Source organism: Lissotriton helveticus, chromosome 6 (genome assembly GCF_964261635.1).
Source record: "Lissotriton helveticus chromosome 6, aLisHel1.1, whole genome shotgun sequence".
NCBI classification, from domain to species: domain Eukaryota; kingdom Metazoa; phylum Chordata; class Amphibia; order Caudata; family Salamandridae; genus Lissotriton; species Lissotriton helveticus.
Window position 1 is genome coordinate 531989130 of NC_136067.1, and position 26727 is coordinate 532015856.

Genomic DNA, 26727 nt, shown 5'->3' on the forward strand with positions numbered 1-26727 from the left:
GTGCACTACTGGTTGAGGGATGATCTCCTTGGATGATTAGGGCTCTTGGGGGCCAGCAGCCCTCCTGTTACCTCCTGTAAGTCCTAAACAGTGGGATTGCTGAGAGGTCATCGTAGGCCATGACCTCTTTCTCCACCACTCTGCAAACACATCTTCTGGTGCACTACTGGTTGGGGGATAAAGTCCCTTTGGCTGCTGAGGGTCCTTTGGGCCAACAAGCCCTCCTGCTATACCCAGTATGTCCAACACAGTGGGATAGCTGAAAGGTCTTCAGAGACCACGCTCCTGTTTTTCTACCACTCTGCAAATGTGCCTTCTGGAACGCTACTAGTTAGGGGATGAAGTACCATTGGACGCTGAGGGTCATTGGGGGCCAAGAACCCTTCCTTTCACCTCTAGTTAGTCCCACACAGTGCGATTGCTGAGAGCTGGTTGGAAGCCTCACCCCTTTTTTGCACCACTCTGCAAATGTACCTCCTGGCACACTACTGGTTGGGAAATTAAGTCATCTTGGACGCTGAGGTTCCTTGGGGACAAAGAAGTCCTCATGTTACCTCCATTAAGCCTGACACAGCGAGATTTGTAAGAGCTGGTTGGCAGCCTCACCCCTTTCTCCACCACTCTGCAAACATGATTACTAGTTACAAAACCAAAGGTTAAAGGGGTTTTATAGTTGGGTAACAGAGTATGAAAAACCTTAGAAATGTACTTAAAAAACAAAAGGCTACCGTGACGTTATAGTTGAGAAATACAATTTTCAAAAGCCTTAGAAATTCTCTGAAAAAAACAAAGGTTGAATGGATGTTATAGTTAGGCTCGCATTTCACATGTGCATAAACAAAGAAATTCAACAGCTTAGGTTACCTGAGATAACTACACCGTACACCCTTACAAAGCTCTGCTTATGACCTTACAAAATATATCACACATCGCATGGTCAGTGACATCACTAATGCCTATATATGTGCTTTTTTATAGTAATGAATAAAAAATAACCCAAAATATTTAACTGAATTTAAAATATATATTTTAAATATTAGTGTTCTATTATATATATGAATATTTAAACATACACACACATATATGTGTGTGTTTCTATAAGTATATATTGATATATATTAATACATATTAATTATATTTATTTAATGTACATTATATTGGTGTTATATATTAAAATATTTATGATTTACTATGTTAAACTATATATATATTTGTATGTTTTTTTAAACAATATTATTGTGAAACTATATTTGTTTCCCATATTTTTGTACTTACCATAAGTATAGAGAATCAGCATTTGTGTAATCGATATTTTTAACACGACATTTCTGTATCTTTACATTGTTGTGTTCGATATTGTGTCAGTGATCTGCTATTTTCACTAAATTCCTTAAAAATGTATCTCTCCAGTTCTACTGATTGGATTTTTTCTCTTTTGTCTTGTTTTATTTATTAAATTCTGCTACATTTTTCTAAAATGGTGTGAGATCCTTTTTCTGTGGCGTTTTAAGTGTTCTACTGTTTGAAGTCTTGCACAAATACTCTACATAGTTCCTTTAAATTAAAACTTGACTGCTCTGTGGCAAGCTACCAGAAGGCTAAGTACAGGTTAATTTGGGGTTTGCTTGTGTCTTAACCTGGCAGGGATTGTGGTTGCTGCTTCACCAGGGTTTACAATCCAGTCAATCAGTAACCCAATTTCTCATATATAATAAGTGAATTGATATAATATCAAGTGCTAAATAAATACATGAATGATGTTATGAAAAATAATTGTCCAATACCCAGAGTCGACTTTGTTTTGCATGGCCTAGCTTGATCCAGCAGTGGGCACCAATATATTTTAAAGATATTGTGTTGACAAAGGCAAGTGTGAAAGGATTTTTTAAAATTCCCAATGAATTATATCGTCAGGCCTCCCCATTCAAGGATTGATGGTGAACGGACTATGCTAATCTCCCTGTTTTTCTTTTTTCTTCCCTTCCTTTGCACAGTTACTTATTGTTCATACTGTATTCTTTATCCGTGGTTTGCTTACTTACTGTCAGCCTTCAAGGTAATGTAAGGCCCTTCGGCTTTGCACAATATGTGTGAAGCGTTCTGATACCTATGGGTCTAGCTAGCGCTATACAAAACCTTAAAAATAAAAATAAAAATAAATAAAAAGGTTGAAAGGATTCTGCTTTATAATTCCAGCAATTACACAGAAAGAGGCACAACCCTAATTTGCATGGAATTTAAAACGCAAACTCTTATCTGGTAGCATTTTTACATTGTTTTAGAAAGAAATAAGGCAAGGGAACTCTTGAACCAACGAAAAAGTGTAACAATGGAATAGGATTAATGTTAGTTATGGGGCACCGAAAAAATAAATCACACTTTAAGCACGGTGAGTTCTTACAGAGCAAGGCAGAAGGGGGGATGTGGTCATGAGCATCAAAATAAAGAAAGGACAAAGGCTTGGGAAAAAACAAGCATGCTAGAACAGCGATAAAGATAAAACAGAAAAAGCTAACATTTTTTAACATTGTATTTTGTGATTCAAGGGAAGAAACCTGGTACGGAAATTAGAGTTAAATGTGATAATGATAGGGGTTTAAAATGTATGTTCATGTAAGTTGATCATCTTTTTTAAAAATGGAAGAGAAACATGATTATGATGTATTTAGGGGAGCAGAAGGCTTGAGCAGTTTATTTTGTGGGAAATAGATCCACAATAATTGAGCCTGTTTTTCAGTAGGCTATCTTGGTTCAAACATTCCACCATTCTGTGAATGACTTTGCAAATTAGCATTTGGTTGTTTTTTGATGAGTCAGTGGGTAGGAACTGGAGATACACTAATGGTAGATTGCTAATCTTGGTCGAAGCGTATGACCTAGTAAACAGGGATTTACTGATGCACACTCATATGAATTATGTAGGGGGGAAAGGTAAATCAGGTTTTTAAGGACAAAATGAGAGGTAAGTTTGTGAGAGAAAGCTATGCATTTTGGGTGTGCGTGTGCCACAACTACATAGTGCATATTTAGAAATGCTAATAGGAAAATTTACATTATTTAAAAAATATATAGATATTGGTTGGATTATTGAAACTTGTATACAAAGATGATGTCATCCTGTATTTGAACCCAGAACAAGGCTATTCTAACTTGTATTTCAAGCGATCAATGTTTCAATGCAATAACGCCAAGAAAACTCAGAGGATTGAATGCATGTCCGGGCCAAAAGATTACTTGTTTCTTATCTTGTCTGTTAAATAGAAGCTGAACAATCTAGCAAGCAATAAAAATGTTTCTGTCAAACAAATGGAAATCATTAGTATAGAAAGAAAGCCTGGAAAGAAACATACAAAATGATAAAGTGCTCTTTAACGCATCTATTAAGTACCTTCCCCCACAATTCCGCAATTCAAGGAGCCCTTTTGGTAATATTCTCAGAAATATATCCCACGCACCATATTAAGTGGGTGCATCATATGAGTATGATAGTTAAATAGATAGATAGATAGATAGATAGATAGATAGATAGATAGATAGATAGATAGATAGATAGATAGATAGATAGATAGATAGAAGTGTCACAATAATAGGTTTTACCCCAGAGACCAGCCTATATATCATGGTTCAAAACTGCCCTCCAACACCTCCAAGACTTGATGTAAAACAAGGCAGTGGTGTCAGGTCATTCAAAGCTTTACTGATATCCGACATGGGCCCAGTTGTAGTAGGTCAGCGGTCCTGTTGTCCGGTGACGTAACCCGATATTGACGTACCATTTCATCCGTGTCTCAGGTGTGGCCCACGGGGTTAATAAAAGGGGAGGAACCGCGCGTGGTTCATCTCCCGAGCTGATACTAAGTGTGGAGTATACAGTGTGCCACGTGACACGCTATGCTTTGGCCCTGATCGATATTGGCCCTCTACACCAGTGACACTCGACACATTCCTATCATCTCCTCATCATCTTATGCATGGAAAATTTGGAAATGCAATAGCCACTTTTAGCACTTATCTTTTTCAATGCGTGCTTTCCACTCTACTATATCATTTATCCTTGGCAATCAGAGCTTGGAAGCCAATGGAAATGCATATCAAGTTACCTGAGTAACTCAGAGTATGCTACCTTATTACCTCTGACAATATAATGATTAACAATTGTCCTATTTTTGAAGCTAGTTAACTCTTTAACAGTTATGTTACCTACTTGATCCGATCACCCGATCCATTATTATTTTTTTTTTTATCGCATTCTATTTGCACAGAATGCACTTACATATTCATCATAGGTCTCTAGTGGGAGTGGAGGGGGTGGCCTGTAGCCCGTAGTTGCTGCAGTTCCTCTTGCTCGAGATGTTGCAACAGCCCTTGCGATAGGCAGTGCTGGCAGGGATCCACGTGACACTGGTGTTCCTCTGGGTGCAGGAGCAACTCGGACTGTTGGATGGGGGGGAACTGCAATCCCACGACCCCTGTGGAGACAGAATACACAATGTCTTAAATGTATGTAAGTCAACATGAAAAAGAGAGTTGCATCATATTTACATTTGCAGATTTTTAGATTTTTTTTAATTGGTTAGGACAATAAACATTTATTGCATCCATCATCTTGTGTTTGCGATGTTCATCCAAGTGACCAAGAGTATGACCAGACATGGGTCCCTGGATCGCTGGGCCACTGGATTGAAGTTAGCCTGATTGATGAGGGGGTTGATACCCTGAAACTGCTCCCAGGATGCTTGATTCTGGTCCAGTGAGGACCTAGCCTGGCAGTTCAGGCTGGACTGTTCCCATGGGGAGCAGGGTCAAGACTGATTTGCATATGGCTGATTTGGCATATAGAGCAAAAGAACAATTGATTAAATGCAAATCTCTACAAGGGAGGTGAGTGGTTGAAACGTTTCAGCACTCCATCCATCATCTTTTTGTGTTTGTTGTGTTCACCCTAAGTGGCCAAGGGTATGCCCAGAATTGTGCCACTTAATTTAAGCTGGCCAGTTCGATGAGGGTGGGGTACTCTGAAACCAGTCCCAGAATGCTTGTTTCCGGTCAGAGAGGACCTAGCCTGGCAATTCGGGCTGGGCTGTTCCCATGAGGAGCAGAGTGAAGACTGATTTGCCTATGGCTGGGTCCAAACTGGGGTGGCAAAGTGAGCAAAAGAATGACAGATTAAACCCAGGTCTCTTGAGTGGGGTGAATAGTTGAAAAGTTTCAGCACTTCATCCATTATCTTGTTGTGTTTGTTAAAGGCTTGTAAGTCAACATAAAAAAGAGAGTTGCATCATATTTACATTTGCAGATTTTTTGAATTTTTTTAATTGGTTATTGCATTTTATAAAGCTTACTGGATAGATTCATAATCATGCATTTTATTGCGTCGACTGGATTACATAATTAGTGTGTTGGTTGCATTTTATTATGTGTTGTCAGATGATCTGGGCAGGTTGTGGCATCCTTTTTCAAGCCAATCACCTCATTCAGTGGCTGTGAAAGCTCATTATTATGCAGTGCCCAAATGACTGGTCCTCGTATGCTTTCATCATTTATGTGTGGTGGGAACTAAGATTGCTCATGGAATGAGCGGCTAAACTCTCCTTTGCATTGGCCCTGAATGCAAGGTCCGATCCGAGAGCAGTACATCCCCATAGTATGTGGGGTAGTCACTCCCGAGCTACCAGACCTCTCCAGCTCACCAAAAGGAGTATCACTAAGGGACCCCACCTCAGGCTCTGTCGAAATAAACACACAAAAGAATTGCCACCTAATTATTCAACAATTGAGCAATTACTCACACATCTTGTATTCATTATTCGAGAAGGAAGCAAACTATAAGGCCTATTAGGATGGCGGACGGACCTGTGTCCGTCCGCCACCCCCGAGGTGGAGGGACCGTCCTCAGGGGCAGTGGAGGTCCCTCTGGTGCAGTTAGGATGTGACCGCCACCCTGGCGGTCATATCCCGTATCTTTAACCTTGCGGCGGTTTCTGCTTGAAGCAGCACCTGCCGCAAGGTTAAAAATGCATGTTTTACATTTACACGCACAAAGCGGCAGGTACCCCCCATGTGCCCCCCCACCCCCCGACACCCTGGTGGCCCGCAACGGGCCCCCAAACACCAAAGACCACATGCTTTTCCACAGCGGAAAAGCCGCAGTGGAAAAGCATGTGTCAATGCACATCGTAATTTGGCTGACGGTGTCTTGAAGACACTGCCACCAAATAGCCCTCCACACCCCGTGGATCAGCGGTGGACAGACCTGCCGTCCGCCGCTGGTCCCACCGCAATCCCACCGCCATCCTAATCTGGCGGTGGGTGATGTCTGTGGCCGCAGCGGTGAATCCGCATCCTCCAGGCAGGCGGTGGCTTCCGCCAGCCCGGAGGATGCGGATTCACCGCCATCCTGATCGGCCCCTATGTTTTTTGTAATACAAATGCATGATGTGCTTATGGAAATCATATTTGAAATTGTGTTCCTCGTTCAGCTCACTTTACATAATAAAGTGTTTAGTCTGCACTTTATGTTCACTTGACTTTCAATGCTCGATATATAAAACTAACCATGCAAGGACCGTAAATGCTGTTCATAAAACACTGCGAAGATCGGGGTCAGCTAAACAGATGTTCAGATTTTTAACTGATTCTTCGAATTGTCACTTAACTGTAGGTATGGGTATATTTTTTGAACTAGGTGCTAACTATTCTAAACACTGAAGTGTGTGTATATTTCTAAGTCTGTTAAACTATCCAGTAGTCCCCTTTTGGCAGCTTTGCAGTCTTTTCGAGTAGCATAATGCTAGGGGTGAGTGAGACACGTTGTCCTACGTCATGGATTAACCCTTTCACTGCAATAGAATCTGGGCTTGCCTGTTCCAGAGGCATTTTGAAATGATTGAACTGACATTGTGCAAACGTGGCAGTGAAAATTTCCTTGACATGACTATGTATATAAATATTAAGGGAAAGCACCACATTTACAAAGTGAGTAGCATCTGCTGGGCACTGCCTTTGGCAATGCACAGCGGGGTTTGCCCTCAAGGCTTGGAGTCTGGCGACAACCTGTGCCCACTCATCAGGGTTGGTCAACCCCGCTGCACATGGCACAGTAGGATTTGGCGTGCAAAATAACAACCATGGCACTTGAAATAAGGATTCTTTCCGATCAAATCAATAAATGTAAGAGGTCTGTACTCAAAATTTATTATTGACCTTATCTAAAAATAAAACTCATAAAACATACACAATAACTATCAGTTTAGACAATATCAAATTATTCATAAAATACACAAAACATCATAAAATGCACAAAACATCATCAATATACAATAAAAAGTCATAACAAATCACAAATATTTTTAGAAAATATAGTGACACAACAAATAATTGAAAATCACAATATTAAAAAAGGTGGCATAACAAATGGTTCTCTACGCGCGTTTCGGCGACCAGCGCCTTCTTCTGGAGTAGCCACGTATCACCTAAAGATCACAAAAAATGGATAAAAGAAAAACAATATTCAAATTGACATACTATAATTACTAATACTTATTTCATAATCAATAACACAATCAAGATTTAGCACAGTAAACCTACAAAATTGTAACAACATCTTCTTTACAAAGGAACAACAACGAGTTAGTATAACTCCGTGAAGCCACAATAAAGAGCATTCATCTTTTTGTGTACATTTTTGTTACAGACCTGGGGTAGGCGGGGGGGGCAAAAAAGGGGAATGATAAAAGACCGCGAACCAAGGGTTGACTTCATGATAAAAAGATACACTAAGTGTTGTTTATTTTAGTGACATCAGACCAGAGCATTATTATTTAGGCACGGATGGTCTCCTATGTTAAAAAAGAAAGGGGGAGGGGAAACAAAGGCTACTTACACAATTGGGTTGGTAAACAGCAAACTGATTTCTTAAGGCCTCAACATGAAGGCATGAAATTGTTCTAAAAGGTAACAAGTGATAACAGTAAATAATTGCTCTTATATTGAAGCGTTTATGTAGCTCAATGCTTGACGCTATAGTACTTACACGTTCTTGCTCAAATTCCGTTATAGCAGACAATCACACGAGTAGATTCTAATTTGATAATGTGTGAAGGGATAAAACACGATAGGCTGAAAGGTAAACGAATACTGATTACGCAACCCTTATTCCCTAGATGGAAAAATAAGAGCATACAATGTAAAGATAAAAGATAGAAAAAACCCCTTTGAATAACCTTAACCTACTTCAAAGCTGTATTATCTCAATGATGACAGAACAAGGAGATGGAGTTCTTACTTAAATAATATTTTACTTTACATAGCAAAAGATAGAACCTTTGTGTATGTTAATACATATAGTACCCTACACTAATCGTTTACTAGTACCAGGTTGCCAGAATATAAGGCCTCTGGGAGATTGGTAACAGTGCCTTAAAGTGGAATGATATGTATCGGGATCTGAAAGAAATATATTCTAAAGCGTTACCTTTTGGAGGCAAAGCACAGCAAAATAATATTACCATAAACGATGTAACCACACTAATCGTTTACTGGTTCCAGCTTTACATTGTATGCTCTTATTTTTCCATCTAGGGAATAAGGGTTGCGTAATCAGTATTCGTTTACCTTTCAGCCTATCGTGTTTTATCCCTTCACACATTATCAAATTAGAATCTACTTGTGTGATTGTCTGCTATAACGGAATTTGAGCAAGAACGTGTAAGTACTATAGCGTCAAGCATTGAGCTACATAAACGCTTCAATATAAGAGCAATTATTTACTGTTATCACTTGTTACCTTTTAGAACAATTTCATGCCTTCATGTTGAGGCCTTAAGAAATCAGTTTGCTGTTTACCAACCCAATTGTGTAAGTAGCCTTTGTTTCCCCTCCCCTTTTCTTTTTTAACATAGGAGACCATCCGTGCCTAAATAATAATGTTCTGGTCTGATGTCACTAAAATAAACAACACTTAGTGTATCTTTTTATCATGAAGTCAACCCTTGGTTCGCGGTCTTGTATCATTCCCCTTTTTAGCCCCCCCCCGCCTACCCCAGGTCTGTAACAAAAATGTACACAAAAAGATGAATGCTCTTTATTGTGGCTTCACGGAGTTATACTAACTCGTTGTTGTTCCTTTGTAAAGAAGATGTTGTTACAATTTTGTAGGTTTACTGTACTAAATCTTGATTGTGTTATTGATTATGAAATAAGTATTAGTAATTATAGTATGTCAATTTGAATATTGTTTTTCTTTTATCCATTTTTTGTGATCTTTAGGTGATACGTGGCTACTCCAGAAGAAGGCGCTGGTCGCCGAAACGCGCGTAGAGAACCATTTGTTATGCCACCTTTTTTAATATTGTGATTTTCAATTATTTGTTATGTCACTATATTTTCTAAAAATATTTGTGATTTGTTATGACTTTTTATTGTATATTGATGATGTTTTGTGCATTTTATGATGTTTTGTGTATTTTATGAATAATTTGATATTGTCTAAACTGATAGTTATTGTGTATGTTTTATGAGTTTTATTTTTAGATAAGGTCAATAATAAATTTTGAGTACAGACCTCTTACTTCCTCTTTACATTTATTGATTTGATCGGAAAGAATCCTTATTTCAAGTGCCATGGTTGTTATTTTGCACGCTGTTTTTCCCTGACCTAGGACTTGTAGTATCTACTATTTCAGGGGGTCCTTGCTTTTTACACATAACAGTAGGATTTGGCTGCAGGTGCCGGCCTCTGTCAAAGCCCTGTACCCAAAATTGCATAGGCTGCAAATCCTGCTATGCACGACCTTCTGTTGTGTGCAGCGGGAGTTGACCAAGTGGCCTTTGCTGCACTTAGTCCCTGCGCCTAACCCAATGTGTCTTTGTGTTTCAAAATTTATTTTGGTAAATATTTTGATGTCACCAGTGATGTCAGTGGTAATGTCATAAGTGATGTCATCATTGATGTCATGTGTAATGTTATATGCAGCATAAGGGTCTAGAGTGAGTTATGATTTGTGCCGCCAACTATAACTTGCATATTTCTGCGGTTAGTTGAAATTAAGCCACAAGCATAACTTAATTTGAACTTTTTTAGTCAATTTAATGTATTTGGGCTTAGGCCATGCACAGTGGGCATTGGGTGCAGTGTTGCACCTCTTGCAACCTGAGTCGAAATTTCAACTGGCGGCCACCCCTGTGCATAGCCTCCAGTCATTCGCAGCATCAGCTGCCTGAAGGACCGTGCCTACAACCAAGCAATGCATCAATGCATCCTTACGCCATGTGAAATAGGGTTTCCTGCACATCCAGGCAGCTGCCAAGGCCCTACGCCCAACTCACAGTGGGCATCCAAGGCATCCATTCCTGTTGTACAAAGAATATGCCAGTGAGCAGCAAGAGTTTGGCATGGGGCCTGGCCTCTGGCTCGGCTCTATCCATTTTCACCATGGACCAACAATCCCAGTTGTTTATGGTTTTATGTGTTTTTTTTTTGGAAGGCAACCAGTTTTTAGTTATTTGTAGCCTTAAACTTATTTAGAGTTTTTCATTTTTAATTTTTTTTGGGAAACCTTCTCAAATATGTTCTTAAACTGACTATTTATATGGCTTTTACTTCTTTAAACTTTAGAAGAAGGCCTTGTGTTATTTTTCCTGTCAAACTTTCTTTATTGGGTTTTAGCATTGAACAGCATATTGTCAGTTTATCATCATCCAACACCGATGCCATACAGCAGCATAGCTGGATTGGCTATCATTTTCCACTATGACACGGTGTCTCGAAGTGAAACAATTAGGCCAGGGCGGATTTCTTGAGTTCCACCATGTGGAACTCTGAAAAGAGACAAAAAACTCTGCCAAGCTACGTAGAGTTCCATGTGCGGTGGAGTGCATTATTTCACGCCATTCGCACTGAATTTTAGCACTGGGTGTTTGTCCCTTTCTGTAAAATCAGCACGTAGAAAATCACACATGGAGCAAGAGGGTACTGCTTCTTGCGGCTGCTCAAATAGAAGTTATTTATTTATGTAAAGTTTTATATAGAGCGAACGTGACCCTTTACAATATACAATTATTAAACATTAGATGATTGATGTGGTATACAAACATTAGGTATTCTCTAATCAGTACAAAAGAGGTATATAGTTTTATATGGATAGCACAGATAACTAGAAGACAGCAAAGAATGAACCACAAGGACATCAGAGTACTTCATAATACACAGGTATTAGACATTAGGAGGTTGAGGTAGAATATATACATTCAGTAATTTCCATACAATCCAAAAGAGGTAGATAGAAATATCAGGATAGCATAGGTAACTATTAGTCAACATCGATTTAAAGCCTTAGGATGTACATTTGTTCATTAGAAGAGTTTTTACTTCTTGTTTGAAGGAGGTAAAGGATGTGATTCCATGTACCCATGAAGGCAGAAAGTTCCAAATCTTCAGTGCGATCCCTGAAAAATATCTGCAACCAGTTCTCTTTTTATGGAAGGATTGTGGTTTCAGTAGTAGTGACCTTGCACTTCTCAATTGTCTACATCCTCCCGACCGTTCTAACTTAAATGCTAAGTAAGAGGGGTATTGTTATGCAGGGCTTTGTGGGTCATGTAGGCAACCTTTAGATGTATTCTTGCCTCATAGGAGAACCAATTCAGAGCTTTCAGGGTTGGAGAGATGTGGTTGTTTCTTTTAATCCCTGAGACCAGTCTGGCCTCAGAATTGACCAAAGCCCTCAGCGGAATCAACTTGTATTTGGGGAGACCGCATAGAGTGGGGCTTCCTTGATTCAATCTTGATAACACCAGGGCTTGTACCGCCATTTTTAAGTCGGTCTGAGGGAGGAAGTGTTTAAGTTTCCTTAGTATACTTAACTGGTGATTGGCTCCCTTGGTGGCATTAGTGATTTGCGCTTGCTTGTTCAGGTGTTTGTCTATGATGACTCCCAAGGATTTAGCTGAGTCAATGATGTGGGGAGCACAGTCAAAGGTCGATGTCCTAACCAAAGGTCTATCTTGGGTGTGTGTTTGGGTGGGGAGATGAGAAGGAATTCTGTATTTTTGGTGTTAAACATAAGGTGGCTGTCAGTGATCCAACTTTGAGTGCTCTGTAGAATAGCGTTGAGAGAGATGAAGTCTTCTGGAGAGGAGATTTTTATATACAGTTGGGTGTCGTCAGCGTAAAGGTGATATTGGATGTTTTCAGAGTTCAATGCATTTACCAGGGGCTGCATGAATAGATTAAAGAGAATGAGAGAGAGTGCGGAGTCCAGTGGGACCCCTATGGTGACCAGGGAGGGTTGAGAAAGTGAATGGTTCATCTTGATTCTTTGTGATCTGTTGTTAAGGAAGGAGGAGAACCATTGTAATACTGGTCCCGTAAGGCCCATCCTTCGTTCCAGTAGGGACAGTAGGTTGTTGTGCTTGACCGTATCGAAAGGGGAGGATACGTCAAAAAGTATCAATAGGCAGGATTCGTTGTGGTCTAGCATTTTTAGTATGTTATCCAATATGTGGGTGAGAGCAGATTCTGTGCTATGACCGTTCCGAAAGCTGGATTGGTGTTTGTCTAGGAGGTTGTTAGTCTCTATGGGCCCGATTCATAGAACTAACTTAAGACAAAATCCTAACCTTACTAACATTTTGGTATTCACAGAAGGCACTTACTCATTTTGGTATTCACAGAAGGCACTTACTCATTTCGGTATTCACAGAAGTTAGGAGTCCTAACTTTAGGACTCTTAAATGCCTTCTGTGAATACCAAAAGTCTTAAAAATAGGATTATTCTCAATTTAGTAGTAGTAAAGTTAGGACTCCTAACTTTTGGACTCCTAAATGCCTACTGTGAATACCGAAAGTCTTAAAATTAGGGTTTTTCTCAGTTTAGTAGTGGTAAAGTTAGGACTCCTTACATTAGAACTCCTAAAAGCCTGCTGTGAATACCGAAAGTCTTAAAATTAGGATTTTTCTCAATCGAGTAGTAGTAAAGTTAGGACTCCTAACTTTCGGACTCCTAAATGCCTTCTGTGAATACCGAAAGTCTTAAAATTAGGATTTTTCTCAACTTTACTACTACTAAACTGAGAATAATCCTAATTTTAAGACTTTCAGTATTCACAGAAGACATTTAGGAGTCCTAAAGTTAGGAGTCCTAACTTTACTACTACTAAATTGAGAAAAATCCTAAATTTAAGACTTTCGGTATTGACAGAAGGCATTTAGGAGCCCTAAAGTTAGCAGTCCTAACTTTACTACTCCTAAACTGAGAAAAATCCTAACTTTAGGACTTTGTGTATTCACAGATGGCATTTAGGAGTCCTAAAGTTAGGAGTCCTAACTTTACTACTAAATTGAGAAAAATCCTAACTTTAAGACTTTCGGTATTCACAGAAGGCATTTAAGAGTCCTAAAGTTAGGACTCCTAACTTCTGTGAATACCGAAATGAGTAAGTGTCTTCTGTGAATACCAAAATGAGTAAGTGCCTTCTGTGAATACGAAAATGGTAGTAAGTTTAGGATTTTGTCTTAAGTTAGTTCTGTGAATCGGGCCCTATGTGATTATATAGTTGTAGTTGTACACATTTGTCAAGCAGTTTTGCTAGAGTAGGGATGTTGGTTATTGGGCGGTAGTTATTTAGAACTGAGGGAAGGGAGTCAGATTTCTTTAGTATAGGTGTGACCTGCCCTACTTTAAGCCAGTCCAGTATGGAGCCTTGACTCAGGGAGGCGTTTACAATCTTCGACCATAGAGGTATGATAGAGGTTTTGATCATTTTGAATAGGGAAGGAGGTAGGGGGTCAGAGAAATGGTTTGAGGGGTTAATCTCTAGAAGAGTGTTGTAGATTTCTTGTTCAGGGATGTTCAAGAAGGCGCGCCAAGAGGCATTGTTTTTGGGGGTTTCCGTCAGAGTACTAGAATGGGCACCAATCTGAGCATAACATTTAGTGTCCTGAACAATAGGTTGTGGAAGAACCTTCTTGGAATGGATGTTGAGTTCAATGGCTTTTGTTTTTTCAAGGAAGAAATCGGCAAGCTGATCGCAGTTAGAAATAGCCGGATTGTTTAGTTCCACTGATTTAGGCATTTTGCGTGCTTGTTGTTTGACTATTTCAAAAGGTTTCTTGGGGCGGTTGATGGCTTGGTTCAACTGAGTTTTGAAAAAGTCTGCCTTAGCCTTAAGGATATTCCTGTTATAAGTATTCCTCAGCACTCTAAGGTGATGTAGGTGACCAGTGGAGGGTGCTGATTTCCATACTCTCTCAGCTGATCTTAGCTTTTGCCGGTCAGAGTTCAGATTCTCGTTGAACCATGGTTTGGAGATCTTGGAGGAAACGTTTATTTCTTAGAGGGGCACTGTAGAGTTAAGAATTTCAAGCATAGTGGAATTGTAAAAGATCGTGAGGTCATGGAAGTCAACCAAATCTGTCTTGGGGGTTAGGGTGGAGATGCATTGGTTTACTAGGTCGGTGGGGTTAGTATTTTGAATATTCCTTTTCCACTGTTTTGTTTTTGGGGGTTGGCCTCTTTTTGTAGCTATTTCAGTATTGATGAAGAAGAGAATGCTGTAATGGTCCATCCAATCACATGGGGTGATGGATTCTAGTGATACAGTGTTCGTTTTCGCTATGATGAGGTCTAGTATCTCTCCCTTGTTGTGGGTTGGACTGTCACAGAATTGAGAGAGATTCTGATGAGACAGCTTACAACATGGTCATTTGAGTTATTCCAATAGAGATTGAAGTCGCCCAGGAAAATCGGTGGTACTTGTGAGTTGTCATTGGATGTAATGACTTCCATTAGCTCATCGATGAACGACAGATTGTCAGCAGGGGGGTGTTAAATTATGTGAAGTTTGCTGGTGATGTGCTTGTCATCGTAGATGTAGATACAGAGATATAAACAAGAGGATAGAGAAATGGAGTCTGCTTGATTGACTGTGATTGTGTTATGATAAATGCAGGCTAATCCACCACCAGGGTTCACATTTCTGTCCAGACAGATTATATCGTGACTAGGAGGTACCAGTAGGTCTAGGATGGGAGAGGCGGAACTATTCAGTCATGTTTCTGAGAGGACGATAATGTCTAGATCATTCTCGAGGATGAGGTCGTAGATGTCAGGAGCATGTTTGCAGGTGGATCTGTAATTGATGAGTACACACTTCATCCTGTTAGATGAATGGGATAGAGTAGTCTGCACTAGGTTGATATTAGTGAGGTTTTCTCTATTGATGGATCTGAAGTTGTGTGTGGGTTCTCTGAAGGGGTTGGTTTGTATGGATTGGATAACGCTACATCGGGGCATACTGTTGACATTGGGACTGGCATAGGTTAGGAGGAGGTCATCTAGGTCATTGTAGGATAGATCAGCAGTTGTCCTCCTGGGACGGGATGGGTCATTGGGGGAGGGTATCTTACTCTGCCTAGTGTCCTCACGTTGTGATTTCTTGGCGATGTATCTTCTAGTTTGGTGGCTAATACGGTTTACTGTGGTACTAGTGGCTCTGTGTGTGTTTAGCGTTTCCTTGGTGATGCTTGAAAGGTTTTGCAACTCGATCTTGAGATGGGATAGGCCAGTGGGTAGCTCATTGAAACGTGCAATCCAATCAGAATTGGGATAATTAGTTGCGTGTATATGTGTGTGGTCTATTGTAGGCGGAGGTCCGCAAGAAAGTATTGGTTGCATGATCACGCTATCAGGTTGCCTGGGAATATCCTTATTAGGGATTGATGGGGTAAGTTGATCATTGAGTATTGTTTTAAGGTCCGAATCATTGTGGGGGTTGGCCTTGAGATGTGGCTGCATGATGGGGACGGTCGCATGCGCTCAGGGTATGGATGTAGAGTTGTGAGTTTGGATGAGCGGAGTGGGTATCAAGGGAGTTGGGAGCAGATCAGGTATTTTGGTAGGCGGTAGGACATGGGGAACTTTGTATGCCAACTCAGTTGAAGGTAAGGGGTAGGGTATGTCATGGGTTGAATTGCTGTAGGCAGGTTCTCCCTTGGACACCATGGACCTCAATGGTGTGACTGCAATGAGGTGGCTGGTAGCTAAGAGTATCCCTGACCCTCCTGTGCCAGGGGACCTTGGTGTGGTTGAGACCGATGTGACATGGGGGAAGGAGTCAATGGGTGAGTGGGGAGAATTTGGTTCCGTAGCAATCGTTGTAGGATTTTGTGGTGCAGTTGGGGTGTCAACAGAAAAGTCAGGATGAGTAGAGTCAGGGAGTGAGATTATCTTGCTGTTCACTGCATTCTTAAGGGTAATGAAGATCTTGTCTATGGTAGCGAGATTGGAATTGGAGGCTTGTAAAGAATATTACCATTGTTGTATATGGAAATGGTGGCATTCAGAGGGCAAAGGTCCGAGGCAGTTACCGTCATTTTAAGGGCATGCAGGTTTCTACTAGAACAGCAGATTCCTCAATGCAAGCGAAACGTTTCTCAACACGGGCGGAAGTGACTATCTGCGACCACCCGTATTGAAAGATCTCACTGGGAAGCGGTCTATTCGTGGATTTTCCTCGCTCGTGCTCACTAACTTACAGTTAGCGAGTGTGTGCAAGAAAAAAACTCCACTCTGTGAGTTTTTTTAGCTCCTCGAGCTCTGTGGAGTGGGAAAAACTCTGCAAACTCCACGAATGGAGAAGAGTTCCCTGCCCAGGCTTAGAAACGAAAAAGTTGTACAGTGCATCACTGTTAATCAGATCTCGTAATAGAACAACCATTTTACCCAATGGACCTTCTGTTGTGTGTCAATTTAGATACTGTATATAGATTTCCCGATGTATGCCCTTATATAGGTACAATTCACATTGCCCTTTTTTTAGGCATAGAAATCCAACCCTTATTTAGGCATTGCTCATGCTAACCAAATACAGGCATGGTCAAGTACATCAGTACATCCACCTCACAACGAGTTCTTGGAAAACCAGACTCTTAAGCCTTTAGGACTTCCCCTTGCTTGGATATTGATTTCTCCAAGAACTCATTTATTATGCATGAACATCTATTCCTTAGGGGTTCATTAATGACGTTCCTCTGCCCGATATTTTTATGTCAATACTGGCATTCCTGAACACCTTCAAGGTATAAATATACCTTGACTTGCCCTGACAAACCACGGTACGGCACAGCTCAGCTGCATACTTGCACGACGCGGCTCGCCACGGCAAGTTCGGAAGGAGATCGAGTCCCCAACTGACGCACTGACCAGACGTTGTCATCCTCCTCGCAGAGAATCCAGCTCCAGTGTTTCTGACTCGCAGGGTGTTAGAGATCGAGACCTGGAAAGTGATTCCAACCTCTCTCATTCTAAGGTATGGAGCTGACTAGAACCTAGAGAAACTTTTGGCAACTCTTGATTAAACTAGACTATAGCTAAACAACACCTATTTCTTCCCTCGTACTACACTTAGGTTAGGTACACTGGGGTAGGATTATTTTAGAAGCAACAGATGAGTATTTTAGCATGTGTTATTTATGTATGTACTTTTATGATTAGATGTCATAGCTACAGAACATGCTATTACAGTATTATTTTATCTTACTGCTAACGCTGTTCGTATTATACTTCACATTCTGTCTTACAATTGTAGCAGTCCATATCTCTTGCATGAGAAATAAGACTTTTCAATAAACCCTTTTATTGAAACGCCCGTCTCTGTATTCCTGTGCAACTCTGTAGAAATGAAGCATGCCCAATTGACTCAACTGAAACTAGTTATCTATTTTTCCACGATTCTGAGACGAGTTCCAATTCAAAAGGAAACAAAAGTTGTCATGTTTATGTGGTTGTCAGAGACTAATCCCTTCTTGTTCATTTGAGAAGTTTTTAGTGATCTCTGAGTTAGCTGGCTCACACAAGTAATTAAGTTTAACGTACTCAATAGAGACAAACTGACCTCAGTCCTTTGTCAAATCTATAGTGTATATTATTCCATTGCGCAGAGCCTATCAGGGATATAGGAGCTACACTACATGGCACCCAATGGTTTGGTAAGACACTAATTTAATGGTAGATACTGAAGTAACTCAGTCGTCCTTTTCTCAGAGACCCTCTACTCATAATACTCCATAAGATGTCTGGTGTGGGTAGGGATAATATCCGCCATAGCTGAGTATGACAAAAATCCTGTTTATTAGCTGCTTGGTTTGTTCAACATTGAAGGATACAGTGATCCAAAATATTGTGCACCTTATCTTTGTTCCCTTGAAACTTGCTATGCAATTTTCATTAAACAATAACCGAAAATGGCAATAACACCGAAACCGGTGGAGCTGTAATTGACGATGTGGCAGCAGCTTTTAACTTCACAGGTTTCAATGAAACCATTGAGAATGCTATAATCATTCCTATTATTTAAGGAGAGCCATCACTTTAAAACTTATAGGACATTGTCTAACACCAAGAGGTGGTAGAGCAGTTTTTGTGATAGAGGCACATGAATCTCAACAGACAGAGGTATTCTACTCATAAATGTAAATGTAAATGTACAGGAATTTATATAGCACAAATCACCGAGCGGTTTCTAAGCGCTTGCTTAGGGAACCCGTCCTGGTATTCCCCTGTGAGATAACCCCGGCAGGGTATCCACAAGGTGAAAGCCAGGCATCCCGCCGCGAGGGGCCATAGTGGAGATTAAGCAAGCTATTGCCCAGAGTCGCAGAGTGTGACCCCGTGAATCGAGTAGGCACCTGAGCGAGAATTGTCGAGTCCATGGACATTTTAGGACTCAAGACCCCGCCGAGCCGGGAATTGAACCCTGGTCCCGGGCTGACCTCTACTTCCCGGTCTGCCTCCTCTAACCAGTGAGCCACACTTCTCCACGGATAATATTCCCTGAATCAAATCAAGTAACTAAAATGTTTCACTTCTACAAAGAAGATGATTCACCAGAGGAATATATTCCTTTCGAGGATATTAAAATGCCACTCACATACCAGGAGCATGAGCTCTGGTTTAAAGGCGCCCTAAAACACTTAAATCACATTACCAGGCTCGGTCCACTAGGTAGATCAGGAGCAACATGGCCTGTTTTAGCAGGTTACGCATCTCATCCGGAAATCGATGATATGACAGCCATAGAATTACTGGCTCAACGCAAAGAGCTAATCAAAATCTACAGACAGTTAGTCCAATATGTCATGCGGACTCTCACAGTCCCACCTCCAACAGTTATTCAAGAACAAACCTCTCACCAGGGGAATGCACTGAAAATCACTCCCCAGACTTTACACGCAGTCATGGGAAAATTGCCCGCAAAGCGTGAATAAATTCCATTCTGGATAGCTCAGAAAATCACTCAAATAGAAGCAGTATTTCCTGATACTAGCCCTTATGAAAAATACAGAATCTTAACGATCTGCCTACCAATGGGGATCACATCACATCTGGAAGACTGCACCTCTTGATGTACAGTCTTTGCTGCTATCTATACTAAAACACATGGTTTTTCATCTATGGCGGTAATACCTGATGTCCTGAAACAGATTCAAAACGAATACGGGGCAGAGCCTGCTCTGAATTTGGGTATGAAGTTACTGAAAAATGTTGACCAGGTCTCAACAATAATAATATTTAATTTTAAAGGAGAAGCAGCATCAGTGGCGATCCGCCAGAAATTAAGGGAAATTTGATGTAAGTGAACAACAAGCACTAGCCAGAATAATTGAAAAATCCTGTGAAGAATTAAGCAGAGACAGTTTGGGTGGGAAACCAGTAAAACCCCAACTGTCTGAAAGACCTGAAAAGGTCTTAACTAAAAACAATCTTCTAAAAAGAAGTGGGAAAATAGCAAACAACATTCCAAAGAGACACGTTCTCAATCCCGAGGTAGGTCTCCTCAAAAGGAGCCCTCTGAAAGGAGGTAAAACCTCAGGAATAGGAATAATTTGAGAAAACCTGACCGGTATCAAAATACTGATACATGTTCCTCTTGTATCATTCAGATATTGTCACAGACATCTGAAAGAAGAGGACGGTTGGACAACATGTGAAGTCCAAAGTCGATCAACACAATTCACCAAAAAGAAGGGGATCCTCCCCTGCCTTCCGCGGGAGCTTTTGCTGAAGCACTAAGTTTTTAATACTTGTTGTGCCACATTTTTGTTTTCTTTTGAATTATTAAGTCCTACCTTCCTCCACCTTGTAAGGACTCTGCTTTGCCCAGTTCCCACCGCGCAGTCGAGGTAGTCGCTGCAGCGGCTTGAGGCTCTGTCGCTCGCCGTCATCGGCGACCCACCCCCCGAGCCACGCCCACTCACACCTGGCCACGCCCACTTCTGGGTATAAGAGCAGGAGCTGACTACTAGCTCGCCACTGGATCCTCTCCTGCCTTCCGCAGGAGCTTTTGCTGAAGCGCTAAGTTTTTAATACTTGTTGTGCCACATTTTTGTTTTCTTTTGAATTATTAAGTCCTACCTTCCTCCACCTTGTAAGGACTCTGCTTTGCCCAGTTCCCACCGCGCAGTCGAGGCAGTCGCTGTAGCGGCTTGAGGCTCTGTCGCTCGCCGTCATCGGCGACCCGCCCCCCGAGCCACGCCCACTAACACCTGGCCACGCCCACTTCTGGGTATAAGAGCAGGAGCTGACTGCTAGCTCGCCACTGGATCCTCCCCTGCCTTCCGCGGGAGCTTTTGCTGAAGCGCTAAGTTTTTAATACTTGTTGTGCCACATTTTTGTTTTCTTTTGAATTATTAAGTCCTACCTTCCTCCACCTTGTAGGGACTCTGCTTTGCCCAGTTCCCACTGCGCAGTCGAGGTAGTCGCTGCAGGCGCGCCTAAGGCAAGCCCGTCTGCGCCCGTCCGCGACGTGCCGGGACCAGGGCCCAGAGATGCTGCCCCTCTCACCATCTATTCCCCTGCTTCACTTAGAAGCCTCCAGTGTCCCCCACGTGCCCTCTCATCTACAACCTGGGACCGCTAGGTGTCCCTTGGCATCTCGGCCGACCTGCCTTTCCCTACACTCGCTCAGGCACCCATGCCAGCCCCTATTGTGCATGAGACTCGTCTTCGTATCCTCTATCTTAATACTCGGTCTCTCCCACAACATCATGCCGACATCTTCCTCCTGCTGACGGCTGAGAACCCAGACATCTTGCTGCTCACGGAGACCTGGTTATCTGATTCCTCCCTCCCTGACATCCTGGCTGCCCTACCCCCCAATTATTACATGCTGAACGCCAACCGGCCTAATGGCCGGCGCGGCGGTGGGGTGGCGGCAGTCATACGTAAAGACCTGCCTTCTTTTACGTCTTCCTCACTTTGCCTTCCTGATGCCGAGAATCTCGTCATCAGCCTGGCAACTGAGGTCGGCGCCTTGTCTCTTATTGTTTTGTACCGCCCCCCTACCCTTATGCCCCTGTTCCCCGCTGCGAACAACTTTCTGCCTTGATGACCTCTTCAGGTCGTCTCGCTATGTTCGGAGATTTTAATTATTGGTACAATGATGTCAATGCGGGCCCCCACGCCACTGAACTATTCGAGACACTCCTCAGCCTAAATCTGACTCAGCATGTTACCTCCCCCACTCACACCGGGGGTCATATTCTCGATCATATCTGGACACAGGGGGTATCGCTCTCCAGCCCGACCATCTCCCCCTGCGTCTGGTCTGACCACCTACTGATCGAGACTTCCATCGTTGTAAAAGGACCGGTTAGGTCTCATTCCTTAGCAGGAGGGACTGCTCGGAAATGGAAGCTCCTCGATTCATCGGCCTTCCTTTCCTCTCTCGCCGAAACGCAGCCTTCAACCATTGACATCTCAGATGTTAACACCCTTGAGGCTAACATCTCCCATTGGCTCACGACGGCCAGCGACTTATTTGCACCTCTGTCCTGCTTCCCTCGAACACGCCTTAATAATTCTCATAAGTGGTACAATTCGGCTTTAAAACAGCTACACCTCGAGCTACGCCAATTGGAGCGTAGATGGAGGCGCAATTATCTCAGTGTCGATAGGGAAGCGTACGTAGCTGCACGGAAAAACTATAAAAAAAACATCATATCCGCTAAGTCTGCGTTTATCTCTGAGAGAATCCTAACAGCCCCTAACAAATCTAAAGAGATTTTCAAAGTCCTTGGCGAACTAACATCTGACGCCAGGACACTTCCTAACCTGCCTCCTTCCGCTGAGTCATGTAATGCGCTAAACTCTTTTTTTATCAAAAAGATCATCACTATCAAAAACTCCATTCCCCTCATCCCCCCGTCAAGCACTGTATCACCTCCCCCTACCAATCCAACCACCCTGGCTCGATTCCCTACACTCGACTCTGTCTCTCTTGCCAAGTTGTCCTCACAAGTGAAATCCGGTTCCCCGAAGGACTGCTGTCCTCCGTCTGTGCTTCGGGACATTTGTCATACCCTTCCACATTGTATCCTTCCCTTACTTAACTCCTCCCTCAGCACTGGCATAGTCCCCAGGTCATTCAAGGAGGCCGTACTGGTGCCCCTGCTAAAAAAAACTGGCGCGGACCCAGCGGTTCTTGCTAACTACCGGCCCATCTCCCTCCTGCCTTTCCTGTCTAAGGTCTTGGAGGCACATGTCACCACCTGCCTCTCGCAATTCATCGAGGAGTCCAACTTCCTGGCTTACAACCAGGCCGGCTTTAGACCAGCCCATTCCACAGAGGCTGTGATCCTTGCCGTGTTGGACAAACTCAGGAGTAAGGCCGATAGAGGATTACCCCAGGCTTTAGTCCTTCTTGACTTATCGGCGGCATTCGACACGGTGGACCACAACATCCTACTCCACCGTGTCGAGTCCGCCGGAGTCTGCGGGCCTGCGTTGTCCTGGGTTAAATCCTTCTTAGAGGGGAGATTTCAGGCAGTCAGGCTGGGCCCTTTCAGTGCCTCCAGCACCTTGTTATCCTGTGGGGTCCCTCAGGGCTCTTCCTTGTCCGCCCTTCTTTTTAATTTGTATCTCTTACCCCTCCTTCATTCCTTAAGCAGGTGGGACGCCACCGTGTTTAATTACGCGGACGACCTGCAAATAATTTTCCCCCTTACCTCCCCTGATGCTGTTTCTAACTTCCAGTCGGCTATGACACACATTCAGCACTGGATGTACCAAAACCAACTAAAGCTCAATCCGGGCAAGACGGAGCTCCTTCTCCCCGGGAGTAGTGCCTCTTATTGGGGTCCTCAGTTCTGGCCTACTGAGCTTGGTACACCCCCTTCTCCTGCTGGCAGTGTGAAGAGTCTCGGGGTCATTATTGACTCCGGCCTCACTCTCAAGGCTCAGGTGAGCGCGGTAACATCTTCCTGTATGTTTCAGCTATACAGGATACGGTAGGTCGCTCACTTCCTGACCCCGGAAGCGCTGCTACAAGTCATCATAGCCTTGGTGATATCCCGCCTGGACTTCTCAAATTCCATCTATCACTGTCTCCCCAAATCCCTGCTATCTAGGTTACAAATCATCCAGAACCAGGCTGCCAGACTCGCACTTAATCTTTCTAGATGGCAGTCGGCCCGACCCCTATTGTACCAACTCCACTGGCTTCCAGTCAGTGAGAGAATAGCTTTTAAGGTCCACTGCCTGGTCTTCAAAGCCCTTACTGGTCCTTCCCCTGTCTTCCTCAAGTCCCTGATCACTCCCTATTGCCCCTCTCGTGCCCTGAGATCCACCCACCTTCATCTCTTGGTCGTTCCCCGCGTCAAACTCACCGGATCTGGTGGTCGTAGTTTTTCTCACCTGGCCCCTAAGCTGTGGATCCATCTTCCCCTTAAGACCTCCTGCTCCCTTCTTGTCTTTCGTAAATCCTTAAAAACTTTGCTTTTCTCTCATTGCTATTACATTTTTCTGCTTCAACTTCAGGATCCTATAGCGCCAGGAAACTCACGGTGACAGTGCGCTCAATAAATATCACTTAACAAATAACAAAATAACAGGTCTGAAGATCAGACATGCCGAGAATTCTGAGGACACAACCCAAGAACAGAGAATGGGCCCAGACAATGCTGGACAGTGCAGCAGAAGTAACAATAGCTCGCCAGAACCTGAATGAACTTCTGGAGACAGAAGACTTGAATGACGACATTCAAGTAGAAACTGCAGACACCAGGGTTAGTTCTCCACATAGGTTATATGAGATAACACTCCGGATGGAGGCACACATACCAAGAAAAGTGAAAGCACTCTTTTGGGAGCGACTTTCAAAAGGTTATGATATGCTTCTACCAGAACAGTAATGGCCACCAGAATTTGTCAGGGAGTGCCCACATGGCGAAGACATCATTATGCAAGCCTTCTCCAACCATGTTCCAGTACATTCAAAATATACTTATGCCAGGAAATGGGCAGTCACCCAAGCCCCAGCATTATACAAAAACCATGTAGGATGGGATTAGGATTCACCTCACCATAAAATCCAGTTAAAAAAATCAACCAACTGCACAAAGGCAGTACACAGTTAAGCAAGAAGCTAAGAAACCAGTCAGGGAGATCTTAGATCAACTTGAATACCAAGGGGTGATTGAAACATGCACCTCACCAATGAACAATCCTTTGTTTCCTGTCGCCAAACCAGACAATACACATCGTCTAGTTTTGGATTACAGACATCTAAACTCTTGTTGCATAACATTTGCAGTGCAAAATGCACACCGTACAGCATTAATGAATAAAATTGTACATAAAAAACTATAAAAACCCCATTAGACATTTCTAATGATTTCTTTTGTCAAACCATTGCACCTGAAAGTAGGTATTTGACCGCTTTCTCAATAATGGGAAGCCAGCGTCACCATAATACTTGGCTTCGCCTCTGAGCGTAATAAATTCAATTGTAAAAAATCAAGAATTGCCCATCTCAACGTCCTTTTCTTAGGATATGAACTTTCAAGTGAAGGCAAAAGTCTGGCAGTCAACTTTTTAGAAAAATGTGCCCTGTTTCAGCCTCCAAAAACGCTGAAAAACATACAGTCGATTCTAGGTTAGCTGAATTTTGGAAGAACTTACATTCTAAACTACGCAGAAAGAGTTAAACCTCTCTAGGAATTAATCAAACCTGATTTTAAATTTATAAATTGGACACAAGAACACACAGAAATTTTATGTTTACTTCAAGCTGACATGTTAGCAACTAAACATTTACAAACACGTGTAAACGTAAGCAACTTAGTGATCCGAATCATTCGGGGTCAATGTGGATTCACCTACTTAACTTTTAACGAAGGTGAAAAAGTACCAATTGCATACAAATCACATTTGTACACACAAGCAGAAATGAAATTCTCATCTACAGAAAAAAAATTGACAGCAGTTCAAACTGCTGTAGCAAAAGAAAGAGCCCTAGCACAGGGAAAACACATTATGGTCGTAACCCCTGTACACCCCTTAGAGGCAGTTACAAAAGTGAGCATTCCTAATGCAAAAGCTTTACATCCAAGATGGATAAAATGGGTTAATCCTCTTGCTGCAATTGATGTTGAATACATTTTTGATCCTTATTTGAAAGCACAAGCCTTCCTACAACACAAACACGAATGTCCTCTGCCTACTTAAATTCTCCCTCTTGACCAGTATGAATGTATAATTTATACTGATGGATCTGCACAACCTGCTACGGGGGGTAAACAAGCTTATAGTGCAGCGTGCATGATCGTTAAAGGTCGTCTGCGCGATAACAAATTCAGACCGATGGTCATAAAAAAGCAATCTCTAGGAGATTGTACAGCTCAGCGAGCTTTCATAATGTCACTTGAAAATACTGATCGTAAATTCCCCACACTGATAGTGTGCGATTCTTTTTACTGTGTTCAATCTTACAATGAATATTTACAGAATTGACTTCAAAACGGTTTTGTGGATGCAAAAAGTGGCACAATCAAGCATGAAATGCTTTGGGAACAAGTAGTTCAGTTGCAAAACGGACTGCAAAACACTCACATGATACTCACGCTGAGTCATCAACGTGATAGGGTCCACATTGAAGGGAATTCACTGGCTGATGAAGAAGTAAAGGGGGTTGTGCAAACGGCTTCCGTAGCTGCAATCACTCATTAAAAAATGAAAATAGACAGTGAAATAATACTGGCTGTCAATGCTTTAAGCAAAGGCAGCGGTGCTGCATTACCTAAAAAGTTTCCACTCAAATACTCATATGTAATAGAATCTAACAGTGTTCTGTTTGCTCAAATCCCTGGAGTGGGGGATAGGGTAATTCCAAACATGGAACGAAGAGCAGCTTTGATTTATGAAGCACATCTGGGAGAGTGTCTGATACATCAGTGGATCTCGAAAACAATATTGACTCTAAAAGAGATATACTGGTGGCCAAGGGATGAATACACTGATTCACATCTTCATCAATAACTGCATAGACTGCAATAGAGATCACAGTAAAGAACGCCACCAGACACCTGACTACAGTGTAGCCAGCCCAGTACAGACACCATTGTTAGACAGCATTAGACTATCTATGTGCAGGCGTCCCTTTGGACGAATGCAGTCCCACAAACACTAAGTCAAGGTTCTTTTGGATGTGGCCTCAGCGCTCGGCTGATGCTCAAACTGTTATAAAAGATTTGCGAGTCTTTATCGGTACATACGCAATAGGCACACAACACTCTGACCAGGGCCCTGCATTTAGCTCTCGAGCTACAAAGAAGCCATGGCCAGTTTGAGTGTAACATTGTGGTATTCTTCTCCATTCCATCCTGAGGGAAATTCTGTTGTGAAAGAAAAAAACGGGACATAAAGCAGTCTATAACAGATAGGGTATTAGGTT

The 26727-nt window shown here is 42.3% G+C and overlaps 1 protein-coding gene across 1 annotated transcript in view; it reads right to left on the reverse strand.

The window, feature by feature from the left end:
* The window catches only part of KHDRBS2 (KH RNA binding domain containing, signal transduction associated 2), a 1768831-nt gene that overhangs the window by 717160 nt on the left and 1024944 nt on the right, over positions 1–26727 (reverse strand). The window contains exon 7 of the mRNA XM_078646808.1: positions 4274–4469. Within this exon, the coding sequence (XP_078502934.1) occupies positions 4274–4469 (196 nt within the window). The remainder of the gene's footprint in view (positions 1–4273; positions 4470–26727) is intronic.